The sequence below is a fragment of the Bacillus rossius genome, chromosome 1 (genome assembly GCF_032445375.1).
Source record: "Bacillus rossius redtenbacheri isolate Brsri chromosome 1, Brsri_v3, whole genome shotgun sequence".
Classification (NCBI taxonomy): domain Eukaryota; kingdom Metazoa; phylum Arthropoda; class Insecta; order Phasmatodea; family Bacillidae; genus Bacillus; species Bacillus rossius.
The window spans coordinates 71,646,601-71,674,097 of NC_086330.1; the positions used below are offsets into that span (position 1 = coordinate 71,646,601).

General features: G+C 36.7%; 1 protein-coding gene across 3 annotated transcripts in view; it reads right to left on the bottom strand.

Moving 5' to 3' along the window:
- The window catches only part of LOC134537508 (probable cytochrome P450 6a14), a 73,800-nt gene that overhangs the window by 26,585 nt on the left and 19,718 nt on the right, over positions 1-27,497 (bottom strand). For 2 of the 3 annotated variants that reach the window (XM_063378024.1, XM_063378033.1), the window contains exon 2: positions 8,773-9,008. In XM_063378024.1, the coding sequence (XP_063234094.1) occupies positions 8,773-8,987 (215 nt within the window). In that variant the 5' untranslated portion in view covers positions 8,988-9,008. Of the gene's footprint in view, positions 1-8,772; positions 9,009-22,345; positions 22,629-27,497 lie in introns of those variants that run through there. The other variant, XM_063378015.1, reaches the window with a different exon arrangement.

The window sequence follows — 27,497 nt, forward strand, 5'->3', positions numbered from 1 at the left end:
CCTCATTGAATTTTAGACCAAATTTCTTGCGTTTTGTTTTCTTTATTAATTGATCATTGGAATTCTCAGCTATACGATGGATCATTCGATTAATAGCGTTTTTAGATAAAGGTACCGCGATTTTCCCACCAGAAAATTAATCAAATCGATAGCAGACGGTAGAATAAGCTCTTTCGCAAAAATGTGAGGTTTTTTGCACTTCGCGATCCTGTATGCCCCTTTGAAATATGCTAGCAGTGCGTTGCTGGATACTAAGGCTTGTTGAGTGAACACTTTTATATTGTTTTCGTAAATCTTCCACTTCCTATTAAAAAATTGGTGAGATTTTTCAACCACGGTAGTGTGAATGGTCTCGACATGTCGCTTTAGCTTACTTGGGAGCATACTCTCGAGCGCTAGAATTTTCAAACACAGCACACACTGCGGTCTTTCTTCATTGTTTACTTCTACTTTAGTAAAGCCAAAGTGCAAATTTGCTATCATCTTATTTGCGATATTTCCGCTTTTTATACTCCCCCGCGACTTGGTGATGGTTGATCAGTTTCACTTAAACCATTTACTTGCTTATTAAAAATATATATATATTTTGCGACTAACATTTTACGAAAACACAAAGCGACACAATTAAAAAAAAAGCAACCAACACTCGCGGGCTCGTGGGTTGGAACTCCTACTTAACTAAGAGCCTGTACATTCAGCCAAATATTTTAATATGACGATATAGGATACTGGTAAACAAGTAATGTCAGCGAACCTGGCAGCATGAAGTGTTACTACGTTTCTTTAAAGTGCGCGAGACTAGTATAGTAGTGGCATCTAGCGGCGAGGAGTGGGAAATAGCTAGAGAGCAATGCAATAACGTGTCTCGCACTTCACCAATGTTAATTAACCCGAGTTTCCCATATTGTAAACATTGTAAATCAGCTGACCAGAGATCACAGTTTTTATAGCACATTTTGGAGGCTCCAGGAAATGTATCCAAATCAGATGATTTTCATGTTTACGTTTGCTGGACGCATGGGCTGTTAGTTAAATAGAGGTGCAAACCTGCAAACTGAATTGTGCAATCTCATTTCCGAATACAAGCCGAGCGAGAGTACCGGCGAACACAGCGAGTGGTGCATGCATTGTGATTGTTTATATAAGTAAGTTAGTTTCCGGAGAAGAGAGAGAAGTAGCACCTCACGGCGCACACTTTGGGAACCTCTGTCCTACAGTATCAGGTGCACAATTATACTTTAATTTGCCTATTTGTAGGAGTCATGTGTATAACAAAAATTCGTTACTAAAAATTAAAGTACATATTGTTCTTTTTAACTCTTTTTGACAGTCGTTTCAGTTTGTGGCAGTACCCTTTCGATGGAAAAACCATACTCGTCATTTGATAATAAAACGAATTTTGCTGCAGTTAATGGAGACCATTTAGTAACAATTCAAGGATACAATTTTTTAGATTGTCTACCATATGAGGGGGGTTAATTTTTTGTACCCAGGTTTTCAGGAGACACTCTGTATAGTTTATTATGTCCCAAGGCTCTTATTCAGGAAGTTACGGTCGAAAAACGCAGTGGCCTTTGTGCTTTCGGGTGTCATTCAAAAACCAATTTAATGATAACACAAGGAAGACCTGAAAGTTAATTCTTAACCAATCATTCTGGTAGTTTAGTGTTGAAATGTTTAATGAATAACAATTAATGTTTAGTTTTTAATAGCGGACACATTCCTGGATCTCTTGTTTAGAGGCGCCTTGTAATTGCCGTTTGTATAAAAATCATGAACTTAAAACTATTGAGTTTTTATCCTTGTGATTTATTAACTAAGTCTAAATTTCAGCTGTTACACGTTTAATGTCCCGCTGCATGGACTAAAATACGAAAGATAAATATTTTCACTTGAACTGTGTCAACCCATGCTGTATTTCCCTCTTTAAATGACTGGAAGAAGATTGGATTCGTTTATTTCACAATGAAATTTTCCCACTCTAAGTTTATAAACACTTTAGAACCTATACACTATAAGAATCCTTTAAATGTATCTAGTATTATTGTGAATAATATGCAAAGTATGTCATTGTCAGTAATAAGATGTATCATTCTGTTTATTATTGCAGAGTCCCTATCTCGTGGGAATCGGAACTTGGCCAATGGTATCGGCATTGGACGATGTAACTCAATTATATTTGGGAATAAGTGTAACTGTATTCATACTTATCTTGTTAATTGGGATGTTATTCTTGTTGTTTATGAAATTTATTTTGACCAAGAAACAAATGACCAAACCTGATGCAATCTCATCCCAAGTGCAATCTTCGGTGGAAACCACCAGTGGGGCTTTATCGTTAAGTGGAAGATTAGCTGATGGAAAATGTTTATAATTAATTTCACTAATTAGCATGGAGATAAAGTTAATGCGTGCATTATCCTCTGTTTGTTTATGGTTATGGTTTGGCCATAACCAATGCAAATAGATAAGTATGCTTTTTTTTAGGAAAGAACTGATTTTCATTGATGAGTTTTATTAATAAGAGGTCTTGATCGATTGTCTGTTAGACCCAGGGATGAAATAACTAATTATGAATGATACCAGGTCTCCTGTGTTGTGTCTTTTTTTCTAAGTCATAGTGAGTTTTACATTGTTTTATGTTTCCCTTCAGTTTCTTCCATGCTGTGTGCTATGTTGCCAAATTGTGACAACATGGGACTTGGTGCAATAGGAGGAACTCTTACTTCAAGAAGTGCCAGTGTTAATTATACTGTCTGTTTTAATTTCATGAAGAGAATTACACTACATGATGTGGTTACAGCTAATTTATTGGCGGAGTGTTGAAAGAATCTCCTGTTATTCTTCAGAGACATCCTCATAATGAGGATTTCTTCAGTTTTGGGGCAGCCAGATTACACTTGTTGCTGCTGGCTAAACCTAGCTCTTGATGAGATGTGTGGTCGGGAGTAAAGCCTGGTGCTTGTGGCTTATGTGTGGACTTTTGTATTATTGGAAGGTGAAGAAACTCGGTGGTCACTACAGGGTTTTGCTTTAGTCGTCATGTACCTGCCCTGAAGGCAGTGTGTTGATCTGTGGGTTTTTGTTTGTTCTGTAGTTTGGACAGTTCAATATTTGGACTTAAAGGAATATTTAATGAACATTCATTCCTCTCAGACAATTTGTGGCTGAGCATGCGATTTCATCATCATATTCCATTAATTCTGTTTCATTTATCTTGCCGTCAGTCTCAAAAGAATTGCCCTAGAAAACCACGAGATCCAAAAAGAAAGTTTTTTTCTGAAATACTGTATAATATTTTCGTAGAAGATTACAATTTAACTGGACATTATTATTTTTTTATTTTGCTAACCTGTAAGATATATTAATTAAGACATATGGGTAACATGTAATTTGTTAGTTTTTGGGGAAATATTTTCTATTCCAGTAACTACGCTCATAAAAAATAGTATCTGGTACGCTTTTTTGAGTTTAAAATTTATTTTTGTTCGTATCGATATTGTATACAAACAATTTTATTGTTTTTAAGACCTGGAATAAGGGCCTTAATTTACAAAAAAAAAATTGTTTGTGTTAAAGCGGCCATGTAACTTGGTATAATATCTCATACAGTATTTATACAGTATTCATGTGGCAACTTTTAATATTTCGAAATAAATATATTGTCTGCAATTAATTTTATGTAGGTACGACTTATTTCCTAAATTTTGTTTACATTACGAGTTAATCGTTAGGAGCTATGCTACTTCGGCGGTAGGGATACAGTGCGCGAGTAAGATAATCAGTTCTTTAATTGCTGTTTATGTTCTTTGGTTATCATCCAGAGCCGGGGGCATAGTTTTCGTTGTGTGTGTAGCCAGTTCAAAAAGGCACTACACCACATACAGGATGCTCCAAAATACTCCTGCACCGACTGGGTGCTCATAAATGAATGATTCTGACCAGAGTTGGACACGAACAATCTTTGCTAAACCATTTCGTTACACATGAGCACGACGCCGTATCGGCCACAACTTCGACGATTAGTCTTGTCATAAGAACCCGAGTTACACATAACATGTTTCCTATTTTTTGTGACTATTTTACGAAGTTTTAATCTTGCTACATTAAAGCAACCTTGAAATTTATCCAAGCAAAAAAAACTTTGAACAATAATAGGACTTAATGCACAGAATGTAACACCATTGGTGTATCATCCTACAGGTAATAAAAGCAAGACGTAAAAAAGTGCAAAACCTTATTAATTGATTTAGAAAATACATTAATAATATTACATGAATTGTTTTCATAATTAAAACATTATCTGGCTGTATTCCGACTACCTGCATGAAGATCAATGACAGATTCATGTTATGAAGAAATTTGTAAAATATCAGTGAAGACAGTATGTTACTGTGTGAGAAGCCACGTCACCTACGGGTACTAATGGAGGCTTATATTTCAGTGTGTTCGTGTCAATAGTAATGTAAATTTTTTAAATAAACTGTGTTCATATTTCCCATTTTTTCAATTTTTTAACACACCTTTTTTTTCTTATTTGTACGAAAAAATTCCTGTATCCGCTACTCATGAAGATATATGCTTGATGACAAACTATTTGAAAAGCTAGTCATTGAAAAATTTAGACAGTTGCTGGTTTTTTTCTGTGCAGGAAATTCTTTGAGCCCAAAACTAATTTCACATTATTTTTACGAATACTTTTAACTTTTATTTAATTGGAAATAAAATTATAGGTGTCGTATCTTGCGATGACAACCTTATGTTTGCATTTTCTAACAACTCCGTGTATAAGTAATGGGATGGTTAATGAATCAGTGCCTTGCTTTTCGGCCTTTATTGCTCGATCCGGAGCGTGATAACCCCTAGGAGAGGTGATGTTGTGGAAGAAGCGGTGGTACTTGGGTTCTTATGACATGTTTATTGGATTGTGGTCAGTCATAACCTTCTGCAGTGTGGAAGTGTAGGGCGATATATCACACTTTCCTGAACTCAGAAAGAATTTTTTCGCAAGTGTGAAGTCTCCAACCCGACATGGGATCGAACCCGGGACTTAAATCCCAAATTAACAAACAGTCGAACTAAAAGCCTTACATATATGATAAACTTCCAGGTTCCGCAACTCAGCATTCCAAACAACCAACATGTTGCAGTGTAAAAAAATGATCTGATGTAATCACATTACTGTTCAAATGCTGGTCGCTGTAATGAAGGCACAAACATGTCGCGTGGACTCCAAATCACTTGGCTACCAAACTGTTCCTCACAAATTGAACGCAAACTGGAGTGTTGGGATCGAATACATGACCCTTGCCACACGAGCCGTCGCGCTAGCGATCCATGCAACCAACGACCCGGTACACTGAAGGTGTTGACTGTTTTCTCAGTCCAAAATTATTTACACGCCAGATGCTCTTAAAATTTGAATTCTTGCAAAAATGTGGCTCCAAAGGTTCACCACTAATATTTGTTTTTGTCACCTGTGAAATACATACAAATATTTATACCGACATATAAGCAGATATGCATAAATACATAAAATTTAATAAATTGGTTTAGGGAAGCAAATTGTCAGCTCAACAATGGTGGGTATTTTCCTCTATTTTCCTATAGGACCAACGCCAGTCACATATATCAAACCATACGTGTGCCTTCTTCCAAGTACATGGGTTAAGGACAGGTTGGATAAACCTGGGTAATTTCGTGGCAGTGGTAAGTTCGTGACATATTTTAACCGTTCGCTCACGGAAAAACCAACTTCTCTTTCAGTTCGAAAGATTGTTGGTAGATAGCGTGGCATGTCCGTTAATATATTTTTTCTTGCAAACCAAACATTTATCAACTCAAATAATAGTTTTAGCTTTTAGGAGGAGATATTGTTCTGTGTCTTTCGTTGTATTGTTTGGTAACTTTTAACGACCGTGTAAAAATTAATTCTGATTATTTTAATAACCTAACCGAAAATAATGCTTCAAAGTTACACTTTGAATTTAATTTCACATACATTTAGGGTATCATTAAATAACTAAGGTATCACGAATTTACCACATGATATTTCAATATTTTGATATAGTGTAATCACAAATGTATTACTTAATTTAAACCTAAATAATCAAGCAAATGATTTACTGTTTGACTTTGAATTTAAAAAGAAATTTATTTAGGAGCCTAAACGTTTCGATTTTATAACACATGCATTACTAGTTGATAACTAACGTTTTGTTTGTTCTTGTAGGTCAGATGGCTACAAAATATAAACATTATGACAATCAAGACCACTACAAGGCTACACGAATTTAAGAAATATTTACTCTGTTAAAAGTCATCGAAATAATGTAACGTTCCTTGGTCCATTCTTAAATATTTTATTACGAGGATCAAGGATGAAGAAGACTTGGGACACTTGGGACACTTGGGACACTGTTTACCAAAGCTTGTGAAACCTTTTGCATTGTTAGTTGAATTAGAACAAAGAATTGAAAAATATAATCTTACAATGTAGGAGCTTGGTTTGGGGTTGACCGTCATTCAAATTCGTAGACTTGCTTACAAACTTGCAGTGATTTCTGGAAAGAAACGCCTTTTCATCAGTCGACAGTGGCAAAGAAGCAGCAGGTGAATGGTGGTGGAAGGACTTCAAAATTCGATATGGCTTGACACTTCGTGTCCCAGAAAACTTTACTGAAAACAGATCAATCATCAATGACTAGCAAGCCTGGATGACCTTCTTAAAAAAACTGTAAATCGATGACTGTCCAGATAAAATTTAAAACTGCGACGAAACAGGCTTGTTGTGCGTTGTTAAGCCTTTTAAAGTGGTAACAGTGATTGGAAAAAATATGTATACAAGAGAACATATGCCGATCGTGGTGAAAACCACACCATGCTGGCGTGTGTGAATTCCAGTAAAAATTGAGGGCCACCCATGATTATATTTAAGGGTGTTAGGAAGAATGATGATCTGTTAATGGATGCCACCCCAAGAAGTTTAATTAGACTTGCAACAAAGGGTTAGATCAATATTTATCTCTTTCTTGAGTAGTTCTCGCACTCTGTCAACTCCATCCCACCAAACAGACCAGTTGTCCTTCTAATGGATTTCCATGCTTCACATATTGCGAAAGAGAATATAATTTTCCTCTTCACATTCCTGCCTCACAAGAGACTAATCTTTAACAGCCAATGAATGTAGGAGTTTACTGGTCATTGAAGCAAACTTGGGGGAAGAGTCCCAATAGACACATGAAAGGAACTCCTGCGCACAAACCAAGTCATGCTGATTCTAAGGATTATTGAAACCAGTATATTTCAGTGATTTTAGCCCTGAAACAATAATTTCCAGTTTTAAGAAGATAGACATTTGCCCACTAGTTCCCAATGCTATTTCAGAATAGGTCATATCTACATCAAAATTAACAGGCACAACTATGAGCTAGAAATTCAACCAATTGAAGATGTTGACTATCTACTTTCTTTGCCAGCAGTGGCCACTGAAAGGAAGATCCATGGAACAAACATGGCTAAGAGAGATCCCAGAGCAAAATGCTTGAATACACCTGAGGGAGAACCATCAACAGCGAAAAAACAAAATGGTAAGATATGCAGTTTAAATTTAATTTAGTAGATTACAAAACTAAATATTATTGTTTTTATTTTTATTCACTAAATGTGGTAATCCTTTTACTACATGCAGACCAAAGAAGCAACTTCCAGCAATTCTGGAGAGCAGGAGAGAGAGATGATGACTGCAAGTGTGTAGTTTGTGGCAACACTAACAATGACGATGCAAGGAAGAATATTGTAGCCAAATGGGTTCAATGTGGTTTCTGTTTGGCTTGGTATCACACTAAAAGTCAAATATTGTATGATGCTGATGAAGACATATTCAAGTGTGAAGAATGTAAGAGCAATTTTGAAGAAGATAAATGTATTTCATTGTTGTAATAAATTTTTAATCAATTTTGAAACTATGTTCTAATAATTTTCTATTGAGAAAATGTGTTTTATTTTTACTATTTAATTTACAGAACTGGTTAAAATAATTTTTAAGTGTGTTTTGGGAATAAATAAAGGAAATGAACGTGCAAAACTTCAAAACTAACATATTAAAATTAATGCCATCTTTTTGAAAATTTTTCCTTAATATAGTTTACATAGTAAGAAAATATCACGAAATTATCATTGTATTGTCACAAAATTACCAAGGATATTACGAAATTACCTAGTATATATACTTGTAGAAAACATTAATTATAAATAACAATATTAGTAAAGTAAAATTTAAAATACATCAATAGTATTAAAATTTTGTGTGTTTTTTATGCCGACATATTAACAATTGACTTGCAATTATTCCTACCATTTAAATTATCATAAAATAGAGTTTTATCACGAAATTACTAAGGTTTGCCTAACTTCCAATCTGCAATGGGTTTTCTTTAAATTTATTTTGATTAAATGCTTTTTTTCAGCTCTTATATCAAAGTAAATATATTATATACTCTTGCATTTGGTTTTAGCTGATTTTGCCATTTCCATTCCAGCCTGTACATATGGCGCAGGGTTAACACACATTTTCCAATATTCCCCTGACCGATCATCCTGACTTTCATGGTTTTCCGGAATCATGCTAGGATGGTTTCCTTGCTCTAGGCCATGGCCCAAATCTGTCTTACTATCACTGATGTTTATTATTGTGTGAAACAGTCTGTAATGACCTCGTATTCGACGGGACGTGGCCCCAGATTCGCCTCGCCTAGTTGTTCGCTGCCTCACCTGTGCTTCTTGAGCTGGTTGTAGAAGCGCAGCGTCATCTCGGCGCCCGACACCCTCATGAGCAGCAGGTCCTTGATGTTGCCGAAGAAGGGCGTGGGCCGCAGGTAGGCGATGCCGCGGGACTCGAAGTAGCCGGCGGTGGCCGTGAAGAAGCGGTAGAGCAGCAGCAGCGCGGCGGCTAGCCCCGCCACCAGCGTGGCCCACACGGGGAACATGGCTGCGGCCACCCTCGCCTCCTGGAGCAACGAGCATTGCTATGAACGGACTGAACCGACAGGATGTGGTCGTGACTGGGAAGGGGAGTGGAACCAGTAGAGTAGAGAAGCATTGGAGATGGGTTTACAGGTACTTCTGTCCAGCCGCTGACAACAACTGTGCCGCAACCTTCGGCTAACCTCGGCTATGCTCGGCCACCCTCGCCTCCTGGAGCAACGAGCATTGCTATGAACGGACTCAACCGACAGGATGTGTTCGTGACTGGGAAGGGGAGTGGAACCAGTAGAGTAGAGAAGCATTGGAGATGGGTTTACAGGTACTTCTGTCCAGCCGCTGACAACAACTGTGCCGCAACCTTCGGCTAACCTCGGCTATGCTCGGCCACCCTCGCCTCCTGGAGCAACGAGCATTGCTATGAACGGACTGAACCGACAGGATGTGGTCGTGACTGGGAAGGGGAGTGGAACCAGTAGAGTAGAGAAGCATTGGAGATGGGTTTACAGGTACTTCTGTCCAGCCGCTGACAACAACTGTGCCGCAACCTTCGGCTAACCTCGGCTATGCTCGGCCACCCTCGCCTCCTGGAGCAACGAGCATTGCTATGAACGGACTCAACCGACAGGATGTGGTCGTGACTGGGAAGGGGAGTGGAACCAGTAGAGTAGAGAAGCATTGGAGATGGGTTTACAGGTACTTCTGTCCAGCCGCTGACAACAACTGTGCCGCAACCTTCGGCTAACCTCGGCTATGCTCGGCCACCCTCGCCTCCTGGAGCAACGAGCATTGCTATGAACGGACTGAACCGACAGGATGTGGTCGTGACTGGGAAGGGGAGTGGAACCAGTAGAGTAGAGAAGCAGTGGAGATGGGTTTACAGGTACTTCTGTCCAGCCGCTGACAACAACTGTGCCGCAACCTTCGGCTAACCTCGGCTATGCTCGGCCACCCTCGCCTCCTGGAGCAACGAGCATTGCTATGAACGGACTGAACCGACAGGATGTAGTCGTGACTGGGAAGGGGAGTGGAACCAGTATAGTAGAGAAGCATTGGAGATGGGTTTACAGGTACTTCTGTCCAGCCGCTGACAACTGTGCCGCAACCTTCGGCTAACCTCGGCTATGCTCGGCCACCCTCGACACTCCTGACGAAAAAAAAAAACAGCCCTGAGGAGGGAGGACGTATAATATCATCACCTAACATGGAAAAGGGGTGGTGGAATACACTCCAGGTGAACATAAAAGTTCCTGGAGAGAGGGTTAGAGTCCCTGAACATTAGAAAGAGGCGGTGGAAATCAATGGCGGGAATGTTGGTGTGTTTTCTGGAGTTTGTTTCGGTTTCTTTAGTAGTTGTCTTACTGCGGTTTATGTTGCGAATCTTTCAGTGGCTGTGTTTCGATAAGACTCTTTTCGTATGGAACATTATCTGCCAATTGTTAAGTGCAAGTTGCAAACTAATGTTGTCTTTACTGTAGGAATTGCAAGGTCATTGTGTCCGGTAGCTTTTTTTCGTTGAGTGTGCAGTAGTTTTCATGTAGCTCACATCTGATCAGTTATGCATGATGACTGTGTTCAAGTGTGATATTTGCAGTAAGACTTTCAGTCACAACAGAACTGTGACACATCGCATAAATTCAATACACTCATATTCACATCATGCATTGCATTGTGATATTTGCGATTATAAAAGTGATTCAAATGTTTCCCTCTAGTTTCACATAGAAGCAAAGCACTTGAAGCCAGGCGAAAATTTTCGTGTGAAATGCCCGCTTTGTCCTGACAGATTTACAACGAAGGACGATGTTGTTCAGAACAGTACCAGGCAGCATTATATTCCTGTCATAAAATAATCACTTGAAATTTCCAATGAAAAGAATTTTTATGCTTGGAAGAAGAAAAAAGAGAAAGACTATGCTGGGGAGTTTGTTATGGTGGTCAAAAATACACATTTAAAACAGATGTTTCTTCAAATATGGCGTTTGTTTACCTTCGCGATAGTTATTTTGAGTTGGAAAGTAAAGACAAGAGATGCGATAAAAAGTTGTAAACCAATCAAATAAATGGTCACTGTCCTACAAAAATTGAAGTAACATTCAAATCAAATAAAATAACAAATTTATTTTGTAAAACACATGTTGGCCACCAGTCCGGATTCGAACGTTTAAGGCTCTCCGAATCTGAGAGACGGACTTTGCAAGTAAGATAGTTTTGAAAATTCCATTTGACATTGTACTCAATGAAACTATGTATTATATTACCAACGACCAAATAGAACTTATGCACCTTTTAAGAAGGAAAGATCTTTTCAACATAGAATAGCATTATCATCTGAAAAACCAAAGCTGTACGTCACAACGACTGCACGAGTATTGAATCATGGATTCGTGAGATTGAGGCAGCAGTAACCGTAGTTTTTTTCACAAATCTCAGGTCGTTCTTTTAGAAACATTCCCTCAAGTACAGGAGAAAGATTTTGTTCTTATAATCATGAATGAAGCGCAACAGGGGCTGCTCAAGAAGTATGGGAGTAATTATTTATATATATATATTCTTTTGGAATAAACGTTGTTTCAATTCGTACGGACTTGAATTGACAACGATTTTGGTACTGTATGACATGCTACAAGGTATTCCCTGCTCATTCATGTTTTATAATAGAAGAGATGTACATAATATTGAAATATTTATTTCAATTATTAAAAACAGAATTATTGTCTCACTCAAAGCAAATGTATTCATGTAAGATATATAATCTGTTTACAATGCATGGATGAAAGTAATAAAGCTGCCAAAATGTCGCTTGTTTTTTACGTGGCATGTCGATCGAGCCGGGAGAACACCCTTTGTAAAGTAAGAAACCGCTAGAAGCAAGTAGAAACATACAAGCTCCTCCAAACACTACTCGAAGAGCGAGATAAGAATGCATTTTATTTTCTGCTCAAACAAGCTTTAATTGACCTGCAGAGTGATTCAGATACCAGATAATTTGGCATTTACTTCAAAAACTAGTACAGATAATCCGTTACCATTTGGGCTTATTACCATCGTCTTCACGCAGGCTTCAGCACAAGCATGCACCTGGAACGAATGCATGGAGTGATAAAAAAAATTTACATCGGAGGTAAAAACCCGAAAAACTCGATGGGCATATCAAGACATTTGTGAGGGATAAACTCTATGGCCGTTTTATTTATCTAAAAGGAAAAATAATCAGCAAACATACACTTCTTAGAAAAAGAACTCATAATTCATTGTTGTTATCTTCAGACGTTACCTGTGAAGATGGTACATGGATGTTTCAGTCAAATAGCAGATATAAACTCTACGAAATCAAACCGATCTGTCAACAATCCTGCACGTGTTTACGTTGCTTATATTGTAAGATATAAGATATGCATTCATGCATAGTGTGCTCTTGCATTGATTCGCAATTTAAGTTTAACATGTGCAAACACATTCATCTTGTTGCCAGGTTAGAAGCGAGCGAAGTTGAACTCATAAAAACATTGACGAGGATAGTATTTTTGAAACCAGCTTGATAATTAGCAAGGAACTTCGTTTTGAAGAATTGAGAAGCTGATTGCAAAAGAACTTAGTGGTACCCGCTCTGAAAACAATATACAACAAACAATTCAGTTAAAAAATTCTGAATGAAGTTGAAGTAGAAGACGATGTTCAAACAATTGAAGCACATTATCCCAATCATAAAAAATAATGGCGCGAAAATCGAAAGCATTTTTAAAGCTCTGCTTGTGTTTTACCCCCTTTAGGCATTGACTTGTTCAGTATTGTTGATAGATAGTTAAATTCATTTATCAAAAATACATTTATGAAATCTTTTTCTTGCAAAGTTCACACTGTCCGGGTGTCACGTTTGAAACAGTTGTCAAGAGTATGGCTGAAAGAATGAAACCATTTTAAGTTGTCTTCAACATTTGTTATATATTTATCACTCAAACACTTAATAAATTTTTAAACTAAGCATTTATATACTTTTTACCGTTAACTAAATACCATTTTATATTTGTAAGTATATCATTTAAAAGCAAGATAATAGCACGTAAAACCTGCTTCTGCAAAACTAACTGATTCTACTAACATGTACACAATTTGCACTGACTTAATGAACTAAGACTGCCATTAAAAAACTGCTAAGCAGTTTTGTCGTGCCATATAAAAAGACACAGAATACGTACGTTGTGACCAGCGGGTGTAGACCGTGAGAATATTGATATTGCTTCCGGTTATCTGCGTGCCTTGAGTAAACCGATAACCGCCGCCGCGCGCAGCCGCCGACCGGCGGAGACAGCGTGTTTCCGACTGCCTCTACTAGGTTCGCTGCACGTAGTTCTCTGGTGGTCTGTAGCTCGCAACTATCACCAATCCACCATTGTGTCAAAAATACAAAGACGTAGTTTTTATTGTCAACGCTTCCATCTGGTCACCTGTTTCACTTATGACGATTTTATCAGCAGTTTTATAATCTAGAAAGATTGAAGGGTGCTTTGTGTTTGTAATATTTTATCTAAATTGTGACAAGCATGAAAAATACTTACTAAGAAGCCCTATTTTTAAAAACAGGAAGTTGCCATTTGAACCATCTATACAAATTTAAAAAAAAAACATAAATTGTGTCACGGCATAGTTTAAGGCTCAGTCGTAAAATATAACAGAATTTTTTTTCTTTAAAGCCATTTTAGAAATCTGCAAAATGAATTATAATTTCATAAATAAGGCGATAGCTTTATGTAATAAATGTTATTAATTATTTTTATACATTTAATATGGCACCATCTACAATATTACTAAAAAAAATCAGCGGAAATAAAACTTAGTTCATGCCCATCATACCCCCTTAAACAAGTGCCTAGGCGTCACTTGCAGTAGACTCTCCACGTAATTTGTTATTCCTCCTCCCGTTCCCCTCTTCAAGTCGTGTGCCACACTCCTTAACGTCATTCTTTTCGTTACGCTACGATGAGTCATCCGACTGTAAAGAAGTTTTACTGCAAAAACTGAAGTTTAAATAAATCTTTTACAAGTTATGTGACAGTCGATTTGTTCAAATGTGATAAACCAAGATAATTATTCTAAATGCAATTTCTTTTGCACGAGTTCTTACGTATTGTTCAAACTAAACGTAACCAAATACCACGAGAGAATATACTTCAAGTTTTGACTCTGGTCAGGGTAAGTATCTCCTGCCACACCGGCGATCGCGGCACCATCAGGGCTTGACAACATGACATCGTGCACTAGCGCACAGGACACTCGTGGGTAAGAGAAGTGTGTCGGGTCTCTGAGGCGTCACTCTTGTGTCCCGTGAAGGCCTTGTCGTTAGTAGTCTCCACTTGTTGACAACTTACAGCTCCAAGTCCCAACCATAACCGTCGTCTTCTGGGTTTAACAAAGTAACGTCAGATCCATCTCTCGCTCTTCAATTAACGTTAAATAAACAGTATATGAAGCTTTGCTTCAAATATAGTTTCGAAAAAACTTGTCACGTGTCAGAATGAATGTTTCCATTTGCCTAGAGACATTTGCATGTGTGGCAATCACTTTAACCTTTAAACGTTTAAAAATATAATTATGATATTATTACGTAACATTTAAGAGAGGAAAACTAAAATAACTTCAGTGGCCAACTTATTTAAACGAAATTTGCAACAGTGTTTTTAAATATTTGTATTAAAATTGTATTAATTAATTTTTTTATGAATTTTTAAAAAAAAAATCCTGATTTTATAGCTTAAAAATTTCAGATTTTAATGATGGTGGACATGACGTCATACAAGCTGTCGCTATATACCTTGGCATTAGTGATGGGAGGTCAGTCTGCCGGCGGCTTCTGTGGAGAAAGGATCTGACGTCCTTTTTTTATTTTATTGCCCTCACTGGGTTCAAACAGAAAACTCCATGACATGTGTATGTATTTTAAATATTTTTTATAAAATTTTATTACCTAATTTTTTATAAATTTAATTGTTTCATTAAAATCAGATAATAAATAGAGATTTTCAATACTGCGGCCGTAATGGCAATTGCAAGTGTGACATCATAATTCAAAATTGCGGAAAGTTCTAGAAAACAAAATGGTGGATCCAAGATGGCGGATACAAAATTGCCGCTGGGGTCAAGGTAATCCAAGATGGCTGACCCCGGCACCGGCAACACACCCTGCACCCTGCGCTCAGACGCCCATTTATATACCACTACTAAACAAGGCCTAATTGAATTTTTTTGTGTGTGTTTGTAAACTAGTCCACAACATTTCATGCCTACTTTCTGTAAAAAAAAAAAAGATTAGCATATTTATCTACGTTACTAAAATGGTGAATCAATCTGTATGTAATGCCATTAATATTGTTCAGAGTACAGATTAATGCCTACGAACGAATGATAAATAAAGGAACTCGGAGCCCAGAAATATCAAGGAAATAATTACAGTTGAATTTTGAATTAAAGCAGTTGCGGACAAAGAGCGAATCTAATAGCTTTCTGCGTTCAATTAAGGGTGGCAGGAAAGGTCTTCAGAAATGCTTTTGATTTATTATTTGAAGTAGTTTAGTTTGTATGTTTTGAAGTTTATCACTTTCACTGTTGTTCCGAAATACGGAACCATATTCTAGTTTAGTTCTTACTAACGTAAAGCAATTATAAGTAATGAGTCAATTTCTGATGCATACTAAGTAATGTATTTAATCAAGACTAGGGTTCTGTGTGAGTTAGATACTAAAGAGTTGATATGTTTATGGAAATATAATTTAGAGTCAAGCCTAGGTCATTTTTATATAAATATTTTAATATTATTATGTTATAAAGCTTGTAATCATACTGAATAGGGGAAAGTTTCCTTGTGTAAATGTAACTTTAGTTGTTTTTTATTCTTTATTGAGAGATCACCAAATTAAAATAATTAGAGATTTCAGAAATATGCTAAAGTATCTGACAATTTTCAGAAGTAACCTATCTTTAGATTTTAAGATCGTCATCAAATAACAGACCATTAATTTAAAACCTGAGTTATGTCATCAATAGAGACTTTAAATAATAAATGTGATAGAGTACCTCCATGAGGGACACCAGAGGAATATTGATGTAAAGAACAGTTAAAGTTATTAATTGATACAAAAAAGCATCGGGCATTAAGATAATTTGAGAACCAACCTAAATATTTATCACACACACCAAATTTTATAAGCTTATGAAGTAATGTTGAATGGTTGACAGTATCAAATACCTTGGAAAGGTCAAAGTTGCAAGCATCAACTTCAACCTTATTAGTTACATTAGCGTATGTACGGTTTATAAAAGTAAGTACATTTGGTTGTAATTGACATTCAAAATAAAATAAAAAATAAATGTTGATTTTCAGATATATTTTGAAGGTTTAAGTTCAGTTGCCTAAACACAATTTTTTTCAAAAAAAAATTCTAAAGCATTTATTAATAATATGGCCTATGATAACTTGTAACTTGTATTTTACTGCTTATTTAAGAATATTCCTCAGAGAGAGGCCATATATCTCGAAGTAGGGCCTGTATCCAAAAGCCCCTATATAAGGTCATGACTTCAACCTTGATCCCCTATTCGCCATCTTAAAAATCTTTAAATTATAACTTAAAAATAAAATATATTTTTTTAAATTTAATATTTACCTAATCGATATAGGTTCTCGGTTAGATTCCCGGTAGAAATAAAAAATAATGTTGACATGTCCTTCCTCATTGATGTCTTCAGTGAGACTCCCCACCCCCAACCATAACCAAGTCATGCATTAGTTACACATTATAATGACACGGCAGCTATCTAGGATCAGCCATGTTGTTGTAGTATGCTATTGTACGCTGCAGCCATATTAATTTATTGTTTTACCCAAGAGAGCACACTATGTTAAATCACAAGGCAGTCAATTATCGTAGAGTCTGCCATCTAATCGGCCATTTTCATCTCCATATTGAAAATCCTTAGCTCTCAAACAAAAATTCTGAAAAAAAATTACAAAATGCATTAAACTTAAACAAGATAGTCAATCTTCTGTCTACCAAAGTAATGGGCGAACTAAGGACCTCTGTCATCTGGTTCCTACTGATTTACTCGCAGCGACTGGTATAATGAGTGAGTCAAAACAACAATAATTTAATTAATACGTAAGTCAAAACAACTACCATTTTCATTGGTATGCGTGTCAAAAAACTCAGTTTTTATTATTTTATTTAAATATAATATTTTATATAGTGTATGTTTTTTTATATTTATCAATCAGGTTCGAACAGTTTAGGTACATCTTTGGGTACATCTGTTTGACATATATGATTTAGGCTTGTTCTCTGTGGGTTTATGATTTTTTTTAACTTGCATTCTTGAAAAAAAATTTCCCCGTGATAAACAGAGCCAAACTGCAGTGGTGTTTGTCCAAGAAATTATATTGAAACTACATACAATGTTTTGATTGCCCCTCAAATATGGCGCAGGCCACCAGCTAGACAAGAAGTGGCTTAGCGCATTATCCTTGTAATAATGCATGCGTGGCCACCCATACACCTGTGCCTTTAATCCAAAAGTTTGTTTCTGAAGAGTTTCGTGGAAGTGTGCCGCGGCACTTGGCGCGCATGCGCGTGACCGGAGGCGAGGACTGCTCGGGAAGAGTCTGTCGCCTGCGTCAGAGGCGCTGATCGCCAACACGCTCACGCTCCGAGGTCCCCGCCTCTCCCGCTCCAGCGTGGACGTACGCGGCAGGACCACCCGGCAGCTGCTGGCTCGCGCGACCGCGACGCGATCATGATTAGCCAACTGGTAGGCAACTATTCCAACAGCAGGAGGAAAAACGCGCACAAAGAGAGCTCGAGAAGGAGGAAAAACGCGCACAGAGAGAGCTCGAGAAAGAGGAAAAATGCAACCAGGAAAAAGAGCAAGAGGGGCTAAAATTCGAAAGGAAATACCGTGAATTAATCGAGTCTTTTATATAGGTGTTTTATTCATCGATAGATAAACTTAGGATTGAAACCGGACAGTTCAAATCGAGGTTCGAGCAAACCGAACTCTAAATAGAGTAAAATTTCGAGGCAGTACATGACAGATTGAATTATGTTGAGAGTCAAGTAGGTACTCGGATAGACACACAAGATCAGAAAATTCACGAAACTAATGATAGGCTGGGTAAACAGTTCAATTTGGAAGTAAGAGTAGTGGAAGTCGAAAAGGGGTTACGTACACATAATGCTGTATGCATGACCAGGAATAATGAAATTCCTGATTCGAATCGTAGTCGGACATCGGAAAGCAATGGGGCTGAAAATATTCCAAAACGTGTTGGTACGAATGTACAGTCTACAAGAACCATTACTTAGTTACAGATCCTATCATGGTGTTACACCACCCAGCAAAAAATGGCTGGATAACCTCTTGGAAAAGGACGATGAATTCGTAGCCATGATTCTCGCGCAGTTACCTCACAAATACCAGCTGCAACTGACTAGTGAACAGTATTCAAATATTGTAGAGTTCAAAGAGCATTTGTTGAATTATGAGAGGTTAGAACGAGTAGAGCGAGGTAATTATCATAGAGAACAGAATGAAGAGAACAACACGAACAATACAGCACCATTATACCAACCATGGCACAATCGAAAGAAAGAGGTACAACCTGAGGACAAGTCAACTAGGCTAAACAAGTTTAGTTTCCAATACGGAAATAAATATGGCAATAAACGTAATTACCAGGGCAAGAGGCAATATAGGAATAACCATAGAAACCAGCGATTTTATGAGGAAAAACGATCAAGGTATCACGAACATACTATTGATCGAAATGTAAATGACTACAATAGATATAAAGAAAACACGCATCGAGTTCAAGATTCCGGACAACTAACTTATAAAGTTGACACGAATGCTTTAAAAGGTGTAGACATACAGGAGGTCCTTGAAAGCCTAAAGCTTCTGACTATTTTGTAGAAGACAGGATGTAAAGTAATGCTACTGGGTTACCTTTGCGAAATATGCAGCATGATCCGCAAACACAGGCACTCTGGAAGAGATACGTCGACGACAAAGTTTGGATTCTCGTGTTATCAAAGAGTTGGGAACCGGACCACCCACCAATATATCATAATTAGGCGGATATATATATTTATGAATGAATATATACGACTTAGCTATGGTTATCATGGAATTCGAGAACTGAATGTAATTATTTTATTTGATTATGACTAAATTAGAAAGAGGATAACTAATCACATGTTTAGAGGTTTTCACTATACGTCGGACCATACAAAGTAACCTAAGTCATCAGATAAAATTGTTATGCACTAGCGGACCCTGTAACTTAAAATATACTCGGAATTTATAATATTACTCAGCTTAGGTCATATAAAACTCCAGTAATTTCTGTGTAACAGTTGATTTACATCAGACGTATGAACATACAAACTCTTTATCTAATCGGATAAATACTCGTAAAAATCTTTTTAATTGAATTTTTTTATATTTTCTAGATATTCTCACTAGCACTTTTTTATATTTGCGACTCCATAGAGCGATAACGAAGTGACTAATATTCATTTATTGCCTTATTTTAAGTGGCGAAGTTAATGCGTTCCGCCTTGACTTATAATTAAGCACATACATCTTTACTAACTAGGTACATGCAAAATAAACCTGATAAATAGTCCTATAGTCTAGACATATTAAAAAATTGTCACAAATACATTTGGGTATCCTATGTAGTTTAAATTTTGAATATGTTGTTAGTATGTAATTAGCATTGTAACATTGGCCAAGTAAAGGAATGCCTAGGTTATGGGCGTACTAATAGTCGCCTTTATTTGAATGCTCATTGTTATTATTAACCCAGGTGGTCAACCTGAGTAGTGGTATAGTCTGAAGTCGCGTACTTTAGTTTATTTATTGTTTTCACGCGTGATGAAACAATCATAGAGGTGTATAGCTAAATAGCCTCGGAGTTTGTGTATTTAATAGTGTGCGAAGAATTCATAATAAACTTATATTTTGGGGATTATGATTGTAGATAATTATTCTTATAATACGAGCATGCAATCACTCAGAAAGAGTAATGTTTATCAGACGGCAATATTTGAAACAGGTTGGAGTTGACGCTAAGTTTTTTTTAAAATATTATCATTGAAAGATTTGTGCAATGGGAGTGCAAGACTTGATGTACGCTTTTGGACATACGCCATTGCTAAGCACTTTTTCTGTAGAAGAAAACTAAAAAATATTCAAAAGACAAAAAACACAAATTAAGCAAAAAATTACTGTTGTCAACAGGATATAAACACCACATAATATTCCATAACATGAATATGGTCAACAAACAAAGAAAAACAAAGAAAAATGGACTAAGAGAACGAAAAAAAAAAACACAAATAATGATAGCACAAAAATATTGAACCCAAAAAAAACTGTTCAACTGTTCTGCTGAATTATTAGAAGTTTAAATGTGTGTTAAATTAAAACAATAAGGATATTATGTTTTATAATATGTGAATGTTGTCAAAAGCATAACAATTACAAAATTAATTTTTGGTTTTGAAAATTTTTGTCATTATGTTGCTATGCTACATAAATCTGTAAATTTTAGAGGGGCTAATTTCTATAAGTAAATTTCTTGGATATATATGAATCATTACAAATGTATTTATGTTTACATAAAGAGGGAAGAGTTAATCAAATTATTCTATGGACTTGCAAATGTTTATTTTTGATTTCAGACTGTTGCTCTTGGTTAAACAGTTTTGGAATTATGTTAAGTTTTTTTTTGCAAAAAAAATCTGTTTGTAAAATAACTTCTATAAGAACACTAGAAAACATTTTTGCTTTCGAACTTTTTTCATTAGAATGTTTTAATGAACAGAACTAGCTGGACTTGAATATGTGAAAGTCGCTCTGCATAACTGATTGATTTGTCGTGTCACTTTTGAGAATACTTGGACTTACATTATCTATTCAGTATTCCTACAAAAGTTAAAATTAACCGATAATCTTTATATAGTACTGCCAAGTGAAGTATTTTTGTATCATCGTCGGGATCGTCGATGTTAGAACAGACATTGTAATGTTAAGTCTGTATACTTACCCGACCGAATAGCAATCAGAAATGAAAAATTTGGTTTTCGAGTGCATAGTTCGAGACACTTAGTGATATCATCGTCACCTACGAGAAATTGAAAACAACTATTTAAGTTTTACCCGGACTTGCGTCGTAATAACAAGAAATAGTGTCATCAATGAACTAAACCTGGAATATGGCTATTTGGATCGCACTAAGCTATTAAAGAGGCGCTATGTTGATTTCTCAAGTCTAGAGATCATATTTTCATCGTAATAAAACTGAGTTTTTTTCCGCAAGCTCCCAGAGAAATGCGTCACCAACTGACCCTGTTTGAAGGATTTACCTGTAGCATTTTTAGTTTCAAAAATTCATATTATTTACTTAAATATTTTGGGCGAGAGATATTAAATAATATACAAACATGTTTAATTAAAAAGTCAGTAAATGTATTTATGTTAAATTCGTCATTTTGCATGACGATGAACAATTTCTCGTGGGAAGAAAGTCATCGTTATGATGATATTATTTGTAAGATACAGTGCGGTCCCCAACACAATTGGCTCTACATTAAAAAAAAAAAAAAAAAAAAGCTTAAGAATACTGGCCTATGACAAGCTCTTGAACTTATAATTTATCGAAACGGTGAAAAGATTCAGCAGCAACAAAACCTTGCAGTTTCTCGTTCTGGTTCCAAGGAAATATCACAAGTTCACCTCAAACTTAAAATATTAACTTGCGTTTACATTAAACGAATGAATTTTAAGACACAATGAAAATATAATTTTAAAAAATATACATATATCAAATAATGAAACTCACACACGGAAAAAAAATGGAGAGGAGGCGATGAAAAATAACTGTAACATCAATAAAAGTGATCAGCAGGATTGCTATAAAATAAACAATTTTGACGTCGCGAATTCTTACTTTGTTGAGGCGTTAGACACGCATTAGCGCTAAGTCATACGTCTAATTCGATACCTCGCGGCCATTTAGCGAAAATGGAAGGCACTGCATGTTTGATGTCCGATGCGTAAACAGTTTGAAATAAGTCTATGCTTTCTTAGAATTAAATTGAGTATTTTTAATATTAATTTTTTTTTCTTCAAACTATTATTTTAAAGCAAATGGAGCCAGTTGCAAGGGAACCGAATTCATACCCCCTTTCTTACTGGTCCCACCACTGCCTAGAGCGAGATCAGTTATTCACACATTGTGAGATTCCAAGTCGTGTAAGAAAAATCTTAGCCAAAACCTGTCAGGTTGTTCGACTGGAGCAGCACTCACCTGCGCCTCAGGTCGCGACTCGCGACTGTGTCACTGTCCTGGCCGCGACAAGCCGCCTCGTAGCGACGCTGACTTCGCCGGCGGGCCTCTGGAGCGGCCCGGGCACGAGCATAGAACACGGCCAAGCTCTCGCGCCGCGCGTCTGCCACACACTGACTCCGCCTCGCCACTATTGGCTCACGGTCTCTTATGTCACGCCCGCCTATCGCTCGTCAGGTTATTCCCAGGAGATAGCGCGCTCACTCGAACTGCAAGTCACTGCCTGCGTGCTGCGCCAGACTGCTCTCAATCCCACACCGGGTGACGTACTCGTACGTGCTGGTAGTGTTGATTATGGTGGTGTTATTGGTGGTACCGATGATGGTTATGGTTTTATTAAGATTACGTTTATTACCACAATAACGAGTGGAATGCGCAATAACGGATCTCCGTTTTTTTGCCGAAATCACTGAACAGTTAATTTCTATAGGCTACGGATGGCAGACCAATGGCTCGTGTGCCAGTGATGGCAATGGACAAAATAATTCGGGCACGCCAATTATTAAATAATCTATGCACTTTATTGCTAAAATTAACAAAATACGATCCTAATATAAGTTATTTAGCATCTAATTTGCAACAGCAGAAATCACACTAACATTTATTTTATATAAATACACATTCAATAGTTAACATTTCGATTACTGAACAAATTTCGAGTTGCAAATAAAAAGTTTTAAAATTAATAGCATCTAGTTTTATTTCTATCCATTATTATCACTAAGTCAAGATTCTTTGATAGTACGTCAAAGCCAAATTTTTTTTTTTTTTTTTTATAAAAACTGGCATGTTCATCAATAAAGGCTCGTCAACTCTGCTACAGGCTATTGCCGGTTCCTTTCACAGTCGCCCTGTGTTTCGCTAGTTGTATACGCTTGAAAAGTGCACGATAGTTACAATCGTGATAAAATATGTTAACTTTAGAGTACAAACAGTACGATATAAATAATCCGTACAATAATTGGCACGTTGTTTTGGTGTTACGAGTACATAACTATGAAAGAGAAAATACAAATATTATTTACATATTTATCCTTCCCAAACCGTACTCAAACACTACTCACCAAGGAATATATTGTGATAACAGTTCTCGAGGCTTAAGAAAATAAACGCGTCAACACAAAAAGGTCCCTGAAAGCGCATCACGTCTCACAGATGATAACACAAGGTGGTCCCTGGCCACGCATTACATCTCGCAAATGGTAACACAGGATGGTCCCTGAACGCCCATCACGTCTCACACATGATAACACAAGATGCTGCCTGACCGCGCATCATGTCTTACAGTTGGTAACATAGGGTGGTCCTTAAACGCCCATTACGTCTCACACGTGGTAACACAATATGCTCCCTGACCGCGCATCACGCCTCACAGACGGTAACACAGGGTGGTACCTGACCACGCATCACGTCTCACAGACGGTAACACAGGGTTTTCCGCCGCACAGCTCTGTACAGGAGTTCCCGTCGAAGGATCTCCATGGTTATAGTGGACTCCGAACCGTAGGATGAAGACTAGGTGTGCGTGTATATGGTCCGTGCTGGAGTGTTGGAATCGAAGCCAAGATGATCGACACATGAGAGCAATGCGATAGCGATCACGGCTACATCAGATGTTGAAATATGTCTAACTTTTTTCACTGTGGTTTTAACAGTAGCCGTGAGCTCTGAGGTACCATGGCCTTATTGCGAAGGTTGGCAACTCCCGTCATTGTTCGCTATGTGGCCACCGAGTCAGTCGTCAGCAAGAGGTGCAGAGAAAGCTGTTGACTGTGTGCTTGTGTGCATTAACGTGTGAAATAAAATCCATCCATTTGACATCTAGTGACGCGGTATAACTGCTTAGACTTCGTATAGCGCAGTCCGATGCACGCCGGCTTTCGGTCGAGGAGTCCTGGTCTCCAGTTTCGGGTATTGTATCAGTGTAAACTAGTATCATGAAAACTGTTCACACATTAGTTAAAGTCACTAAAACTGTTAAAAGATTTATGCTTTTCTTTCAGGACTCGCCAGTGATGTGTGCGCATCTAACCTCGGTAACGTGCAAATTCGTGTGTTCTCATGTTGTTAATGTTGAAACAAACTTTTCGACAAGGAATTTAATTTAAATACTGCCCATTTTGTTAAAATTCTCCAAACAGTTAATACTTTAAAGTTTCTACAGACGTTTTAACTTATTATTCCATTTTATTACTAAGATATTAACCTGAAACGTTTAAAAACACATATTATAACACTAAGTACAAGATTGTAAAAACAATTTTGTTTGAATGACCGAATTTAGTCTGTAAATAATTATTACAACCAAATATTAACATTATTGAGCTGATTAAACATTATTATATAATATTATAATGTTATTTAAAAAAAAATAACTTTTCAGTGACAATATTTGAATCATGTCCCTTGAGGTTAACAGGGGCGTGCTTTACCGCTGTGCTATCGATCCCGTTTGAATGTTGTAAGGAGAATGTGTATTATACAGTTGTAATGCCAGTTTTCTTCGATATTTCTAAACTTCTCATTACTTTTTGCAATGACTTTTTTTTAGTTTACTAAATATATTCCAGATAGTTTCTCTGTCATAAAGTTTCATTTGGGACACAAATACGTTTGTTATTACCCTAATGTTTACGAATGTAATTATATATGGTTTATGTTGCTACACGTGGGTCCATCATCTTTATGTCACATTTACGTTCATCTTCTTCCGTTCTCCTTTCACGAAATTACCCATACCAAAGCCGCAAGGTAAGTAAAATAGGAGGTAGGCCATTCCGGGCTCGCGCGCTTTTATTTCCCCTCCTCCGCCGCACGCCGTGACGTCACTTGGGGGACACGAGACTCGCCGCTTTAGCGATCAACAATCAGCAATATAGCAGTTGTTAGTTCGTTATGACTGTTGGTCAGTGACGTGGACGTTATTGTGTTGTGAATAGTTTTCCATACTATTTCCTAAAACACTTAACGATAATTTATTTAATATCTTTCATCCTTTTCGTAAGCTTGTGTAGCTATTTATCCGTGAATATTTTGCATCGTTTTCGAACATGTTAAACGTTTCGTAAACGAAATTTGTGTGAGTGTCGGGAAATGTTTCCCGAACTTTTCACAGTATTTCCTAGAAATAATTTTATTTTTATATATCCTGTTCAACAATGGGTAAAAGCAATCACAACTGTGCAATAGCAAGCTGCAGTAACTATGGACGCAAGACTTCAGACATTATTTACCATCATTTTCCTACAAATTTCGAACTTAAAAAGGTGTTGGTATCACGATGCCAGCGGGAAGATAAATTTAATATCAGCAATGCTCGCTTGTGTTCAGTCCACTTTCTTTCAGAAGACTATGAGCGAAACTTAAAGAACGAGCTTTTGGGCTTGCCAGTAAGGAAGAAGTTGCGACCGAATGCAATTACTTCCCAACAAATACCCAATTGGCATGCACAACAAACAGTGTCAACAAAGGACCCATCGGAAGAGCAGGTAATTTACGTTATTGTTTAGTTAATTCTAACTTTATAATTTGGTGTTATTTGTTATAGTAAACTATTCTTCAAAACCTTCTACATTCTCTTGACCTTATGTATGATTTTAGCTCAATAATGTATGTAGATTTTTATCAGGTACGCCATTCCCTCAAATGTTAGAAATTTAAACTACTAACTTTTTATTGAGAATTAAATAGAGAAATAATTTTTTATTAAGTACATATTTTAATATACCAATTAAAACTGCTATAGGGTATTCTTTCATTATGACAGCTGGCAGGTCAAGTTTATGTAGGGAGGGTCGCAGGCTTCAAAATAAAACATAGAGTAACTTAAATTTATTAAGTGACACGTCGGTAAACAAGTGGTTGGAGTATTTTACAATATTCGGGTCTCGCCGCTGTAAAAATGTTAAAGATTATTTTTTTAAATTATAGGATCAATGTTATGAACTAGATGCAGTTAAATAAGTAGCTGGATACATAGCATTCAAATGCCGATCTATAGACCCATGTTTAGGATTAACAATTGAAAATTGTGCTATGACCAGTCCACCCCGAGATTGGCTTTCAATAATATCAAGAGGAGGACTCACGATACCTTCACCCGAGTGGTTGGATAAAGTAATGCAGTTCGAAGTCGTGTTTGCTGCTGTTCATGGGTCATACATATCCAAGAGCTCAAACGTAATAGAAAAAATGACATCTTTGCTGCAAGAGAAATTCCCTGAAATAAACAGAAATATATAATAATAATAAATAAGCAAGAACATTCATTCGCATTCGACATTTAAACCATAAAAAGAAAATTGAAGCCTTGAAAAAACATGCAGCAAAAAAAAAAACCGCTTATGGTTATCATCATCTTTATCATCATCGTCATCTGCTAAAGATTAGGAGTGATCAGCAACGCTTGAGGATGACATCGGTTGAAGCTTCGGATACGCCTGTATGCGAAAGGTAATGAAATGTCATGACATCGTCATCTTTCGTCGTCTGTAACATGTTTAAAGTGATGCATTATTTTTTTTTTTATTAAAACATAAACGAGTGATGCATGTACTAAGCTAATTGTAATGATTTTTAGAGACTTTATAATTGTATAAATAATGTCACAGAAACACGGTTTGAGCCGTCTCTTTTATTCTTCATAAAATTATATTTATGTAAGTAATACAAATTTACATCGCGACATAATGTGTATAAAATGCCACTTGGAAAAGTGTAAATTGCGTTGTTGTATCAAATTTTTGCCATTAACTTTTGGAGTACTACTAGGCCTACTCACATTTGAAACACTATGCTTATGGTATGCGTAGAATTGACAATAAAAATGCATGAGGAAACATTGCCTAATAATTTATATTAGCATTATATTAGCAGCTAGTATGCACGCAGAAATAAAACAGTTTACGATTTTTTTTCTTTTACAGTGATAATACATTGAGATATATTTAAGCTTTAATTTAACTAAGCGTTAATTTAACGTTTAAATTAACGAATTTTTCTTTTTACAAGTAAAATACTGCAAATTTACATTCAAAAATTGGACTAAAACATTTATCAACACAGAAGTAATTTCTCGATAAATATTATCTACAAACTAAATATAAAATACATG